The sequence below is a fragment of the Trachypithecus francoisi genome, unplaced genomic scaffold, assembly GCF_009764315.1.
Source record: "Trachypithecus francoisi isolate TF-2019V2 unplaced genomic scaffold, Tfra_2.0 Lachesis_group1, whole genome shotgun sequence".
Taxonomy (NCBI): Eukaryota; Metazoa; Chordata; class Mammalia; order Primates; family Cercopithecidae; genus Trachypithecus; species Trachypithecus francoisi.
Window position 1 is genome coordinate 101916535 of NW_022681454.1, and position 16255 is coordinate 101932789.

The 16255-nt window shown below is 41.0% G+C and overlaps 1 protein-coding gene and 1 long non-coding RNA gene across 3 annotated transcripts in view; both read right to left on the reverse strand.

Moving 5' to 3' along the window:
- The window catches only part of PPA2 (inorganic pyrophosphatase 2), a 113720-nt gene extending 102217 nt beyond the window's left edge, over positions 1 to 11503 (reverse strand). Inside the window, exon 1 of one of the 2 annotated variants that reach the window (XM_033214914.1) lies at positions 11282 to 11503. In XM_033214914.1, coding sequence (XP_033070805.1) covers positions 11282 to 11438 — 157 coding nt within the window. In that variant the 5' untranslated portion in view covers positions 11439 to 11503. The remainder of the gene's footprint in view (positions 1 to 11281) is intronic. The other variant, XM_033214913.1, reaches the window with a different exon arrangement.
- On the reverse strand, positions 1523 to 5069 carry LOC117085736. The gene is made up of 2 exons (XR_004438063.1): positions 3484 to 5069; positions 1523 to 1613 (listed from the first exon to the last, which is right to left on the reverse strand). It is a non-coding gene; the product is annotated as an uncharacterized LOC117085736 (long non-coding RNA).
- Positions 11504 to 16255: the final 4752 nt, after the last annotated feature.

Sequence of the window (16255 nt, forward strand, 5' to 3'; positions counted from 1 at the left end):
ATGTGAAAAGGTGAAGTAGAAAACATGAAAACCCTTACTGCACATTCTCCATAGATTTGCCAGAACCACTCTTATCAGGAGGGAATGCTGGTGAGTTGTTTTGTGGAAACCACAAAAGGGAGGGGCAGCTGTCAGGCTTTTGGTTGGTATCATCATCTGTGGAGTTTTTTGAAAGGGCTGGTTTCTATTTAGCCCTTAGAGAAGAAAACTTAATGGCAGTTAGTGAGGGAAGGGGCATAAGCAGGCATATTTGACCTCCCCATTCCAGTCGTGGCCAAGAATTCAGTTTTCAAGGTTTCTCTAGGGTCCCCTTGGCCAAAAGGAGACCCATTCAGTCAACTGAGGGGCTCAGAATTTTAGTTTATTTCTCAACAGTTACTCAATTTCTCTGAAGCTTAATTTTCTCAATAGTTTCTTGCACTAAGCAATATGTATTTATAGAGTGTTTCACATGAAAAGGAAATGTACTAGATTTTGGAATACAAAAGTGCTAGACAGTGATCCATAGCCATAGCTAAGACAAGACACGTTACATCACTGTCATCATCATCATCACCTAGTAAGTTTAAACACAAAGGCATCCTCTCAGCACTATTAGAGAACTAGACATTTCCCTAAAGTGCAAAAGGATAAGAACTCATTAAAAGTTTTCCAGGGCCAATCATGTTAGTATGCTATTATGTTCCATTTAAAGGGTACTAAAATCCTCTAAAGGTGGATTTAAAGATATGTAGTATCTATCCTGATCCTCTACAAAATGAATAACATAATCTATATGGTACATATGTGCTACAGACAGAGGGATATGGTATATGGAGCAAGCGCTGGGGCAACATATGCCGTTATTTTTAAAGATAGTAGAACTTATCTAGCACTAGGTTAAAAAAAAAAAAAAAGATGGTAGAACTGAAGCACACATCAGACAGCCTTTCCTCAGAACCGCAGAATACATTAGTGATACGTTTTAGGTTAGAACTTTCTTATCTGAAGCTCAGACTGCTTGTTTCTCAACAGTTGAAAACAAGCTATTGTCAATTTGCTTTTTAAAATACCTATTTTGCTGTTGTTAAGCCAAAGCAATGCAGGTCCATGACTGAAAAAATAAAAGTTTCCACCTCTCACCAGTCTAGTTCAACTCCTGAGAGCAACCCATTTTCAACTCTTTGTATTAGGTCTAGTGGTTACCTTCATCTTTCTAAACAGCATATTTAGTAGTTTTTGTTTATCAACTGTAGAAATGACCTACTGATTCCAATTCTGAGAGATAGTTTAGTTCAGCCTATTCCGCATAAGTTCTTAATTGGCTAATGTTAATACTTCATACCTTTTTATTCCACCAAATATATTGATATGGTTTGGCTCTGTCCCCACCCATATCTCATCTTGAATTCCCACGTGTTGTGGGCAGGATTCAGTGGCAGGCAACTGAAACATAGGGGTAAGTCTTTCCCGTGCTATTCTCGTGATAGTAAGTCTCACAAGATCTGATGATTATATAAGGGGGAGTGTCTCTGCACAAGCTCTCTTGTCTGCCACCATATGAGACATGCCTTTCACCTTCCGCCATGATTGTGAGGCCTCCCCAGCCACGTAAAACTCTAAGTCCAATAAACCTGTTTCATTTGTAAATTCCCCAGTCTTGGGTATGTTTTTATCAGCAGCATGAAAATAGACTAATACAGTAAATTGGCACCAGCAGAGTGAGGTGCTGCTGAAAAGATAACTGAAAACGTGGAAGCAACTTTGGAACGGGGTAACAGGCAGAGTCTGGAATAGTCTGGAGGGCTCTGAAGAAGACAGGAAAAGGTAGGAAAGTCTGGAACTCCCGAGAGACTTGTTAAATGGCTTTGACCAAAATGCTGATAATGATATCGACAATGAAATCCAGGCTGAGGTGGTCTCAGATGGAGATGAGGAACTTGTTGGGAACTGGAGCAAAGGTGATTCTTGACAGTTTTAGCAAAGAGACTGGCGGCATTATGCCCCTGCCCTAGAGATCTGTGGAACTTTGAACTTGAGAGAGATGATTCAGGGCATCTAGTGGAGGAAGAAATTTCTAAGCAGCAAAGCATTCAATAGGTGACTTGGGTGCTGTTAAAAGCACTCACAGCATAAAAGTTTGGAAAATTTGCAGCCTGACAATGTGATAGAAAAGAAAATCCCATTTTTTGAGAAGAAATTCAAGCCGCCTGCAGAAATTTGCATAAGTAACGAGGGGCCAAATGTTCATCCCCAAGACAATGATGAAAATGTCTCCAGCGAATGTCAAGAGGCCTTCACAGCAGCCCTCCCATCACAGGTCCTGAGGCCTAGGAGGAAAAGGTGGTTTGGTGGGGCCCAGGGTCCCTCTGCTGTGTGCAGCCTAGGGAGTTGGTACCCTGCATCCCAGGCAGTCCAGCCCTGGCTAAAAGGGGCCAAGGTACAGCTTGGGTTTTCGCTTCAGAGGGAGGAAGCCCCAAGCTTTGGCAGCTTCCAAGTGGTGTTGACCCTGCAGGTGCTTGGAAGTCAAGAATTGAGGTTTGGGACCTCTGTCTAGATTTCAGAAAGTGTATAGAAATGCCTGAATGCCCAGGCAAAAGTTTGCTGCAGTGGCAGGGCCCTCATCAAGAACCTCTGCTAGAGCAGTGTGGAAGGGAAATAAGAGGTCGCAGATCCCATACAGCGTCCCCACTAGGGCACTGCCTAGTGGAGCTGTGAGAAGAGGGCTACTGTCCTCCAGATCCCAGAATGGTAGATCCACTGCCAACAGCTTGCACCATGCACCCGGAAAAGGCACCGACATTCAATGCCAGCCCACGAAAGCAGCAAGGAGGGGGACTATACCCTGCAAAGTCATAGGGGCGGAGCTGCCCAAGACCATGGGAACCCACCTCTTGCATTAGCGTGACCTGGATGTGAGACATGGAGTCAAAGGAGATCATTTTGGAGCTTTAATATTTGACTGCTCTGCTGGGGCCTGTAGCCCCTTTGTTTTGGCCAATTTCTCCCATTTGGAACGGGTTGTTTAGCTAATACCTGTGCCCCCATCGTATCTAGGAAGTAACTAACTTGCTTTTGATTTTACAGGCTCATAGGTGGAAGGGACTTGCCTTGTCTCGGATGAGACTGTGGACTGCAGACTTGAGTTAATGTTGAAATGAGTTAAGACTTTGGGGCACTGTTGGGAAGGCATGATTGGTTTGAAATGTGAGGACATGAGATTCGAGAGGGGCCGGGGGCAGAATGATATGGTGTGGCTGGCTCATCTTGAATTCCCAGGAGTTGTGGGAGGGACCCCGGTGGGAGGTAATTGGATCATGGGGGCAAGTCTTTCCTGTGCTGTTCTTGTGACAGTAAGTCTCACGAGATACGATGATTACATAAGGGGGGAATTTCCCTGCACTAGCTCTCTTATCTTGTCTGCCACCATATGATACATGTCTTTCACCTCCTGCCATGATTGTGAGGCCTCCCCAGCCATGTGGAACTGTAAGTCTAATAAACCTCTTTCTTTTGTAAATTGCCCAGTCTCAGGTATGTCTTTATCAGAAGCATGAAAACAAACTAATACAAATATATAGTATTTATTGACATAAATAACTTGCCTTTTATCTCCCTTTCTTCATTCTTCTAATTTTTGTCTTCTGTCCTTTTATTTTTTCATGGCAAGGCTGACAGAATGTTCTGTAATCATATTGAATTTTCTATGCATTTCCTATTATATATATCCAAAATTTCTCTTAGATAAGAAAAACTTGGAATGCTCATTAAAATGCAGATCCCTGAACCACCATTCTACATCTAGTGAAGTAAAATCTCAAGGAGAAACAAGTATCTGTATTTTTAGCAAACATCCCAAATAATCATTACACTCAGGTGTGTGAGAAGCATTGTCTATGTGTTTATTTTTGGTGAGGAGGATACTATAATTAAATTTCCTTTTTTGGTTCAGCTTCTATTTTTCTTTGTGCTTCTAATTATCTTTCTTACATTGTCATAATCACATCTATAAATTATTCTAATGCCTCACGGGTATCATCAAATTATGGAATCTTCTCCTTACCCAAACAGCTCCCTCTACAATATGAACTGGATGCTTTCTGGGCATCCTAAGACTGCTTCTTTGCTCTCCAACGTAGATCTATCCTTTTCTGGATCCCATGCATTCAAGTTTTTTGGTTTACTTGTCTTGCAGAAGCATATCCCTAATAAGTGTTCTGTAAGAAGGAATGCATGTGAGGCCAATTTCTCAAGTTGTTAAATGTCTAAAATGTCTTTACTTAGTTCTCACTCCAGATTGACAGCTGGCTAGGTAGAGAATTCTAGGAGGAAAATTCTTTTCCCTCAGAATTTCAAAGGCATTACTCCAGTCTTCGGGCATTCAGTGTTGCAGGCCTACTATTTAACCACTCCCAAGCCCTGCACCCAGCAAGACATGTAGGATTCTCTCAAGAGTTGTATAATAATGTCACTGGGGGGTCAGAACACTTGGGTCCTTCAATTCTTAGATTTTTTTCTATTATCCCTTTTACAATTTCTTCTCCATTTTGTTTGTTCTTCCTTCTGAAACCCATATGAGTCAAATGTTGGACTTTCTGGATTCAATCTCTATGTCACTTCTTCTTGCCTCCTTTTTCTATCTCTGATGTTTTGTTTTACTTTCTGATAAGATTTCTTTCCCTTATCTTCTAATTCATCTATATTCATTTTTCAGGACTGCTGTAACAAACTACCACAAACTTCGTGGCTTAAAACAGAACACCATTCAACCCACTACACCTTCTACTGAGTTACCTGTTTTAACAAGTTATTTGTTAAAGAGGTCTTGGTCTTGATTGCCATTTCTTCACAGACCACTCTTCCTTTCCTTTATAACAGATGTAACAGAGAACACCCATTTGACCTTTTAAAATTCAAGTTTCTTGTTTTTCCCATTTAATTTTTAAGTTTTCCTTGAATTCATTCAGTAAATATTTATTGAACATACGCACTGTACTAAGCATGGTTCTAGATACTAGATACAAATTCCAATTCCCTGCCCTTATGGAAATCATATTCTAGTTGGGGAGCAGAAGCATTGATTATATATTTATTCTATCACATATCATAAGCACTATGAAGATAAAGGAAAACCAATTAGGGAAAATGAAGAATGAATAATTACCAGTGGCAAATCCCTATGGCTCTGAAACAACCTCAATTCTCGCCTCCTCAGAAGAAAGAATTCAACTGAGGGACAGAAGCAGAAGGAGAGGCCAAGGCAAGTTTTGGAGATGGAATGAGTTTATTATAACAAAAGGCTTTAGAGCAGGAACAAAGGGAAGGAAGGTACACTTGGAAGAGAGCAAAATGGGCAACCTGAACAGACGAATGCACGGTTTGACATTTCGACGTGGGGTTTTATACGTTGGCATACTTCCTGGATCTTGTGTCCCATCTCCCCTGATTCTTTCCTTGGAGCAGGCTGTCTGTACACACAGTAGCCTCCTAGCACTTGGGAGGGGGACCAAGTGCAACGTGTTTACCAGAGTTGTACGCATGTTCACTTGAGATGTTCTTCCCTTACCAGTCAAAAGTCCCTAGGAGGTCATATACCAAACTGCCATTTTGCCTCTTAATGCAAATGCTTGAGCCCACTCACTCAGTTCCTGAGATCACAAGCTTCAGATGCTTCTGTTTATTTGGAGACTACCTTTCCCTGGTGCAGGCTGCAACCAATTAATATTTTAAAGAAACAGTTAACAACTGCCTGACCATCACCTGATGGTTGCCTGTCATTCCTGGTGTGTGTTGGGGGAGGGGAGTCCTTTTCTGCCCTGTTCATGCCTGACTAGCTACCTACTGTAACAGAAGGAGTAATATTTGATATTGAATGGTCAGGGAAGATCTCTGGTGGGCAACAGTTCAGCACAGATCTGAATGAAGTGAGGGAAGAGATCAAGCAGACCTCTAGGGAGGAGCACCGAAGGCATAAAAAGCACAGGTGTGCAGAGGAAAGAATATACATGGCATGTCTGAGAAACAGCAAGGAGGCCAGGATGGCAGGAGGACATTGATCAAAAGGAAAAGTGGGAAGCAATGAATTCAGAGAGAAGCCCAGTATTAGATCCAGTAGGACCTTGCATACTATGATACATACTTCAAAAAAATTTTGAGTGAAATGGAAAGCCACTGGCATTTTCAGCAGAGCTTGGACATGATCTGACTTACATTTCAAAATCTCAAGCTTTGGTGGCTCCTTCTTATCTGTTGTTTTAGGGTTATCCTTTCTTACCCTCACTTACTATTACTTTAATAGGATATTTATTATAGGGGAAAAGAGATAAATGATTGTAGTCACTGAATCATTTTTGCCTTGGTATTTTCACTGTTGCCAAAAATCAGATTGTGCCCTTAGGCATTAATTGCTAACCTCTATCAGGCCCATCAATCTACAAGATATTGCCAAACAGTGGTCAAAATTTTCCCTTCAACTGGTTTGAGATTAAATTTTATTCTAGCATTTCCTAAGTTAACTATGTGATTCTTTCTCTCACAAGATCAAGTTGTATCAGGATGAAAGTTTATTACTTACACTAGAGCAAGTGAAAAAATTGAATGGAATGTGAAAACCATACCTAATTTTATGTATCTATACCAGACAGCTAAATGCACGCCATATACCAACATATGATGACACACTATTACAAAACCACTTATAGAGATTCTTACTGGAAGTTTCAGCAATGACTGAAGCTAGCTTTGTTTTATTTCCTGATAAAAAGATTAAGAAATGTAAAGAAGCCTAAAAACTTCAATAAAAATGCTTCCTCTGTTCCATATAGATCACACAATTCCTATTTCACAGCATTCATATAGAAAACGTTTAAGGTTTTAAGGACTGAAAAATCAAATAAAATACTTTTTCTATATTCACACAAAACCCATTGTGTTCTATTATATCAGTTGAAGTTCTATGACATAGGCCAACTTTAAAAAGTTACAGAAACTCATATTTAAGACTCAAACATATTTTGTGGATTATTCACGGGAAGTTCTCTTTTAAGTCCAAAGATATAGCACTTTCAATGGCAGATTCCACCTACTACCCAGATGACGTAAAGAAACCTTACAGTAATTTCAACACAAGCACATGCTTACTGTAAGTGACAAAGCAAATTAATTTTAAAGAACGGCTTGGTTCATTTCCAGACTAAATAAAAGCAACTTGAATTATCCACAGCACTGTTTCTCTAAGTAAACCAGTTGCCTGTCCCATAATAACAAAATTCCAAATTATGGAAAGCATAGCTTTTCCCTATCCTTGGAGAAAAGTTTGAAATCTAAAATAAAATTTCAAGTTATTAACAAAACAAAACAAGAACACCCAAGATATCAAAGGAATATATGCAGTGTTAGGTCTTTGGCTCAATATAAGTGAATCTAACTTCATTATGATTTCACAGTTAATTCAAAAGACCGCAAGTACCCATTAAAACTTTAAGATCTGGCCGGGCGCGGTGGCTCAAGCCTGTAATCCCAGCACTTTGGGAGGCCGAGACAGGCGGATCACAAGGTCAGGAGATCGAGACCACCCTGGCAAATACGGTGAAACCCCGTCTCTACTAAAGAATACAAAAAACTAGCCGGGCGACGAGGCAGGCGCCTGTAGTCCCAGCTACTTGGGAGGCGGAGGCAGGAGAATGGCGTAAACCCGGGAGGGGGAGCTTGCAGTGAGCTGAGATCCGGCCACTGCACTCCAGCCTGGGCGACAGAGCCAGACTCCGTCTCAAAAAAAAAAAAAAAACTTTAAGATCTAGGAAGCCGGGCACAGTGGTGCATGCCTGTAGTCCCAGCTACCCAGGAGGCAGAGGTGAGAGTATCGTTTGAGCTGGGGAGGTCAAGGCTGCAGTGAGTCGTGATTGCCCAACAAACCAAACAAAAATAAATAAAATGAATAAACAGCAGCAACAAAAACCCCTCTGAAACCTATAATTTAATAGGAACACTTTCAAAATAATCAATTCTATCCATATCCCTTATTTTCTCCCTTCACAGAATGTAACAATAAGGATTTTAGTCTAATGCCTTAAAGTCAAAAGGGAAAAATAACATTTATTAAATACCTATCATATGTGAGACACTGATAATTATACACATAGTCTCATTTAACTGCCACAGCAATTCTATAAAATTACTAGTGCTTTCCCCATTTTATTTATGGAGAAACTGAGCTACCGGATGTCATCTGAGGTAAGGGATGCCATCTGGTGGTTAATTCAGTCGGGTGACTTGTCCAAGATGGTAGTCAGGACTACAACTTAAATGGTTTGACTATTAGTCTAGAACTGTTACAGCACAGTTGCTTCTGGAAGTTGCAGAAATCATAACCCTGGTGTCACTAAGATGTTAACAAATGTTCTGAGAAATAAGTACTCTGTGGTTCAGGTTTCGGAGAAGTTACATCCGAATTTTCCAGAACTTCAGTAGGCAAATTTGTCTTCAAAAAAGCAATAAAATGGGACGTGTTCTAATTTATTAAACCATGAAACCCTCTGTTTTAAAGAAAACCTAATAATATACCATGGGATGCTTGTGTTCAACTAAGCAGTTCGGAAAATGATCATCTGGTCCAATCTCCTCATTCCGTGGTTTAAAACAATGAGATGCAGGGAGGTGAAGTGACAGCAAGATACTAACAGGGTCAGGGTTGGCACGAGGAGGCCTGATGATTCCCACCAGCATACTCTTTCCCCTAATCATCCTGTCTCACTGTTTCTACAGAGCTTAACACCAGTTTTTTTAAAGCATTACATCAATCACTTATTCTGATTTTACTGAATGACAGTAAAGAGAAACCATTTACAGACATGAAGCTCGAAAATATTCTACCTCCCAATGCACTAGTATTTCAGAGACTTGGAATATATTTGGAAAGGTGGAAAATGATTCCATTTTAGTAACAATGAATAGCAATTTTAGGCCAAGTAGTACTACACTCATATTTGTCTTTGAAGTGAGACATTAGTCCACCCTAGTACTGCATACAGACATACTGAGTAAAAAATATCCAATCTGTGACCATCTTTATAAAGGGTAATTTGTTCATTGTTTTCCCCTTACCCCATTCGCCCTAGAGTGGCTTCCTTTCACTTTGCCCTACCCCTTCTAGCAGGTAGTAAACAGTCCTGGCCAGTGATGCCATCTGGCGGTTAGTTCAGAAACTATTTAACCAACACACCTTCCAATCAGGATCTCACCATCTGGACCCTCTCCAAAACCACACTCCCCTTTCTTCCAAGTTCTGCCCATTTACCTTAGTAAAATCAGCTTTTCTTCTTTCCTGCGCTGTTTATCCAGTTGAATGAAAAACGTATTTTATTTGTGGCACTCTAGTTACAGAAAAATCATGAGTCCTAAGTACATTTGAAGCTAAAGAAACAAACCAACAAGAAGAGGCCAACATAATCCCGAAAATGCCCCCATTCGACATCCTGTCCTAATAGAGACAGTTAGAATCTCCATTATTCATCCATTGCCTTCAGGGAATACCAGTGCTGAGAAGAACCTTGAGGATTATCACTTCAAGGTCAAATGCTTCATTTTACGGCTGAAGAAACTGGCTCTGTGAGAAAGAATTGAAGTAACCACCCACCCAACAGCACACAGTGAGTTAATGGCAGCGCCAAGATTATGGCCTAGGGCTCCCCATTCCAAATCCAGTACTGGGTCAACTACTATGCGCGCCAGGCTTCTCAAGCCTGTTTTTGCTCAACCAGTGTATTTACTTTTTCCATAATTAATTATAGTAATATTGTGAATCTCTGTACTATGCCTAACAGTGTCTAGCACACTTCATATTTATTATTTGGGTATCTGTTAATTACTGTACTTATTGCAAATCTAGAATACTTGCAGTAGACAGGCTTTTTTTTTTTTTTTTTAATCTGCTTAAAAAGCGAACTGCCACTTTATAACATTGTTTCTATGACTATTCCCATTAATCATCACATGGTAACCTTTTGGAACACAATCCATTCAGAAATTTGAGACTTCCTGTTCACCTGATTAGTCTTAACCAAAGACAGAAGAAAATATGTGGCACTGGGTGAAAACTGCAACCAATTTTGAAGAAAACAGAAATTCTAGTACTAGTTGCATTATAATCACACGACTTTAGGCAAACTTGTCTTCTCTCCCACAAAATAATCCTCGACCCTAAACTCATGTAGGATAACTGCAAATCCTTCATAAATTACAAATATCTATAACGATTATAATTATTAATAGTCATTTATATTTTAGGTCCTGTGACTAATCACTTTACATATACAATGACATGTAATTCTTGCAGCCCTGTTTTACAGATGGCAAAAACAAGGCTTAGCAACTTAAACCTGTTCGGGGTCACAGAGTTAAGACGTGAAGAACTCAAGGGCCTGCTTAGAACTGAAAGCCTCCAGAGCCAGTGCTCCGAAAAGGGGAGCAATAATGCAAGGCCCACTCTGATACTACCACTCCAAGGCTCTGCAGTCAGTGGGGCGTGAAGGCAAGCGACCAAGATCGCTATTTTCAGTTACATTTAACGTACACAGTGAAACAATGGGGTACACGGAAGACCTGGGTCCTTTCTCTGAGCTGGGCAACTCAGGGACACCCCCCCAAGTCGCTTAGCCCTCTGGGCTGTTCAACTTGGGGAGGAAAAGGGGCTGCCCCGGGGCCAACGAGGCTTTGGATGGTGGATCATATTCAGGGTGTAAACCTGTGCGTACCGAGTCAAGCTTCTGGGAAAGAACCTTCATCAGAGTCCCTCCAAAAAAGAAGACACGCTGTATTAGGCATCTGCAAAGTTCCGCCCGCCTCTCCGACGTCAGGGAGCTCCCGAAGTAGGAGCTTTCTTACGCCACTAGGAAGGCTGGCGTGTGGGCGGGCTCTGCCTTCCCTTCCTCACTAATTGTGTGAACCGAGAACCGCGGCCTGGCTAGCTAATGGCTGCGGGCCGCCGCGGGGTGGCCGCTCGCACTCTGCCCACCCCTCGGGGAGGGCGGCTGGCAGGGCACAGGGCGCTGTGTACCCCCGGCCGGCAGCCCTGGGCCTTTGCGCTCGCTTTGAGGTCTTGATCCGCCGTCTCCTCGCTGGCAATTCTCGTGACTCGGTGCGCGCTCCGGCGAGAAGGAAGGTTGCCTGGACCGCGCGGCTACCGCCGAAGGCCCCAAAAAGAGAGACAGGGGAGACCGCGCGGGGTGCCGCAAGTGTCCCCTATTCCATCCCCCACCCAGGTTTCTCCGGTGTGCCGCTCAGCGAACCTCCACGAGCTACTTACTGAAGAAGAGGCGATAATTCTGCGAGCAGGGCTGGCCGCGCTCCTCGGTGTGGTACAGGGCCATAGCACGGCGCGGCCCGGTCCCAGCACTGGTCCCCAACCGCAGGCGCGCAGCGGCGGGGGCACCCGTGCGCAGCAGCCGCAGCAGCGCGCTCATGGCGTCAATGACGGTCCGGCTGTGCGCGCGGAGCTACTGGGGTGCCCGACCCGGCCGCGCGCCGGTGCCCCCTACCGTCCGGAGTCATCCCTCCCGCCCCGGCGCTTGGGCTGCGATCCTGGTGCCTGCCAGTGGAATCTGGGCCACCAGCCAGTTGCGCGCACTGTGCCCTCAGCGAGACCGCAGCTCAAAGACGAGTAAGACAAGACCCACCACCCCTGAAGCGCTCACTGCCACTTGTTAATTTATACATTTATTCATGCCTTCATTTATCCCATCAAGATTTAGTATCATGATTTTTTATGACAGTGATGTAATATTGAGTGATTACTCTGTGCCAGGAACTACTCTAGACCTCGTCCAATATAGGAGATGAGCGCACATGCACACAAAGACATCACTATAAGACAAAATGATCAGGCCACCACATGAAAACGTGACGTTGACACCGACTTATAGAGCAAAAAAACCCTAAGTAGCTTACTCAGTGAGACCGTTTCCTAACCCATAGAGATGATTTATCCTCTCCTTTTGTTGTTGTTGTTTTTGGTTTTGTTTTTGAGACAGTCTCACACTGTTGCCTGGGCTGGAATGCAATGGCGCAATCTCGACTCACTACAACCTCCGTCTCCTGGGTTCAAGCGATTCTCCTGCCTCACCCTCCCGAGTAACTGGGATTACAGGCATGTGTCACCACGCCTGGCTAATTTTTGTATTTTTAGTAGAGATGGGGTTTCTCCATGTTGGTCAGGCTGGTCTCGAACTCCTGACCTCTGGTGATCCTCCTGCCTTGGCCTACCAAAGTGCTGGGATTACAGGCGTGAACCACCGCGCCCGGCTGGGAGAATGGATATTGTAGAACACTAGTACTCTGTCACAAGTGTCATTTTATTTTTTTCTAGTCCATCTTCTTTGGGACTATCATCATCTAGACCACTTTCCTACTGGGCAACCAGTTCTTTCAGCATCTCCAATTATCGTGTGATCATTAAAATTGAGAAACTGGTCTACCCAGGTTCCAGAAAGGATCCCTAAGAGATGTTGTGACTAGCTACTTAGAGACTCTCTACTAAGATTATAGATACTAAAATGTTTTTGTCAACAGTGGTAGCTTTGTAATGTGTCAACATGAATAGGCACAACTATAAGGCAAATGCTCCCATAAAAAGGAGAGAAAATCTCTTTTGTGCATATATCACAGAGTTGTATAATTTTATTGTTTATGTTGAAAAAAAGCTTAATTTTTCTATTAACTTTTGAAGATTAGATATTTAAATAAGACAAATTCCTATGGAGGCAGGGTTGTGGGCTAATTTCTAATAATCTATGGATACTTAAAAGTATCCAGGCTGGGCATAGTGGCTCATGCTTGTAATCCTAGCACTTTGGGAGGCCAAGGTGGGAGGATCACTTGAGCCCAGGAATTTGAGACCAGCAGCCTGGGCAACATGGTAAAACCCATCTCCACAAAAAATACAAAAATTGGCCAGGCGGGTGGCACACGCCTGTAGTTCCAGCTACTTGGGAGGCTGAGATGAGAGGATGGTTTGAGTCTGAGAGGCGCAGGTTGCAGTGAAGCCAAAATCACGCCATGGCACTCCAGCTTTGGCAACAGAGCCACGCCCTGTTTAAAAATAAATAAATAAATAAAAAGTTTTCTATTGAGATAATCCAGCATAAAGTTCTGAGGTCCCTCTTGCAAATAGCTTTTCTTAACTCTAGGAACATATTTTATTAGTAACTGATGACAAGTTATATGCATCCTGATTTGAAGAAACCAACAAAGATACTAAACATTTCTGAATATAAATGTTTACTTAAAATGAAATCTTGACACTAACTTGTTATTTTGTAAATTACACTGTAAAATGTTACCAAGTTATCACGCATTCAGGAAAGGAAACACTGACTTTTGTTAAGTAGGTTTACATTTATTTTTAATCACTTAAATTTCCATCTTTCATTCTCTATTGAAATATTTGAGAATCAAAATTAAAAATGCATAATATAAAGATAGGAAATAATACGTATCAGGTTAGCTTTTAAAACTTTTAAAAGATACTCTGAGGGTAATGTTTATTACATAATATTTAATTATGTACTTATTCAAATTTAGACATTTGGAGTCTAACACACTGGATTTCCATTATTGACAACTCCTGTTGTCATCATGTAGCAAGTACAAGTCTTACTCCCAGGAGTTTACAAGTTGGAGAGTAAAGACAAATACACAGAAAATCATGAAATAACATTTCCAGAGTTTATGAAATATCAAACCACCAGAGATTCATCAACACAGAATTGAAACTGGTGGCTCAGGAAAACTATAACTAATGTGTAGGAAAGACCAAAATATAAAATATGAGTTATGGTATCAGGTATTGACAGTATCTCGGGTACCAAGTGGCAAGGACCCAGACAGTAGTTCTGGCAATAGAAATAGAAAGGAATGTTGAATTTGGAAGAAATGACCAAATTTGATACCTCGCTGGAAGTTGTAAAATGAGGATGGAAGAGTTAAAAAAATTATACATAATAAATAACCAAGAGATATGTGGTGTTATTTTCAGATATATGTTAATAAAAATGAGAGAGAAATTTTGACACTAAGATGATAAACGTAGCTTGGGACATGTTGAGTTTGAAACAATGCAGAGTTCCTTCTGGAGATGAAACTATCTTCACCACTGGAATTCTCTGACTAGCAGACTCTGAGATTGAATTTCATATGCATGTACAGTGTTTATTAGGTTGCACACTTGGAATCGGTATGTGAAGATGAAGGTAAGAAAGCAAGATAGAGCTGAGAGAGAAGTCGAGCTGTGGTGCGAGCCCAACAGCCTCAGCCAACTTCATAGAATACTCTGGAGTTTAAAAGGCTAGTTACAGTTGTCCAATGGAAAGCACAAATTGATGGGCCTTTACAGCCTCAATGATTGGATGGGTATAAGCTGCCCTCGGAAAGGACATGATTTGGACAAGGCAGCTATGGCCATCCCTGAAGAAGCTGACAGATAAATGCTATTTGCTACCTGTACTCCCAACAGTTCAGCAAAAATTCATTAAGTCATGGCACATCACAGTGACTACCACAACTGTGAAACTGCAGTAAAGGTAATAGTTGGAACTAGAGAAAAATTACATAATTAGTGAATTCCAGTTCTGTTTCTGCTTTTAGCATTGGTAAGCATAACACAAAATCTACCATGGTTATGGTTATTGTTTTTTGCAATGCTAGATTATCCTAATAGAAAATAAAATAATTTTGAAATTGTGGAGTACTCATTTATGTGTTTACTTTTATAAAAGCAGTAAATGTCCCTAAAATGAATTATTATTATTACCTACATGATAAATAAGCAAATTAAGAAATTTGCTAATTGCTCATCTTTGCTCGCAATAGCTAGCTTGTGGGGGGAAAGAAATAGAGCAGTATGCAATAAAAGTAATGAGAATTTTAAAACAATTTTGAATATTTTCTAATTAATCAGTTCAGAGACACACAAACTGATATTTCACTAGCCTTTGGAAGACTTTAACCACAAGGGAGACTTTAAAAATAATTTTCACGTTACCAAACATTTAAAATGTTTGTCAAATTACAAGATTTCAAAAATATTTCAGAATGTTACAGAGTATTACCTAAAGTTCATGTTCATCTGATATTCATCAACCCCATTTTTTTTCTAATAAATCATGTCACAGTTCTATGCCATTTCTCATTTAAATACTGGCAATTATCTACTGATACAATTATTTTCACCATACAACAAAACTACAAGAGCTTGACTAACTTTAGGCCTTAAAATGTATATAGGGTTGTGTATGTGTGTGTGTGTGTTTATTGCTGTAGTTAATTTTTCTCAGTAAAACAATGATGCTTCGAGATGAGAAAACATGTCATAGACTGAAAGAAAATGTTTGCAAAATATGTGTCTGATAAGGGACTGTTATCAAAATATACAAAGAACTGTTAAAACTCAAGAAAAAGAAAACTACCCAATTTAAAAAATGGGCAAAAAGTCATCAACAGTGGACTGTACAAAGAAAATGTAGTACAGCTACACTATGGAATACTATGCAGCCATAAAAAAGAAGGAAATCGTGTCCTTTGCAGCAACACAGATGGAAGTCATTATCCTAAATGAATTAATGCAGGAACAACAACAACAAAAAACAAATACTGCATGTTCTCGTAAGTGAGAGCTAAACATTGAGTACACATGGGACACAAAGAAGGGAATAACAGACATCAGTGCTTCTTTGAGAGTGGAGAGTGGGCGGGAGGGTGAGGCCCATAAACTACCTATCAGGCACGATTTCCTGGGTGATTAAATAATCTGTACACAAATCCCCATCACACACACACACACACAGTTCTAATTAGTGACTGCCAAAATTTGGTGCAACCAGGATGTCCTTCAGTAGGTGAATGGATAAACTATGGTACATTCAGACAATGAAATATTATTCAGCACTAAAAAGAAGTGAGCTATTAAGCCATGAAAAGACATGAATAAACCTTAAATTTATATTACTAAGTGAAGAAAACCAGTCTAAAAGGCTACATACTGTATGATTCCAGCTGTATGACATTCCAGAAAAGGTTTAAGTGTGGAGACTGGAGAAGCATCGGTGGTTTCCAGGGGTTAGAGAAGAGTGAGGGATGGATAGATGGAACCCAGGGAATTTTTAGGGCAGTGAAACTGCTCCGTATGATATTCTACGTGTGGATATATGTTATTATATGTTTGTCCAAATCCACAGAATGCAGACCACCAAGAATGAAACCTAATGTAAACTAAGGAATTTGAGTA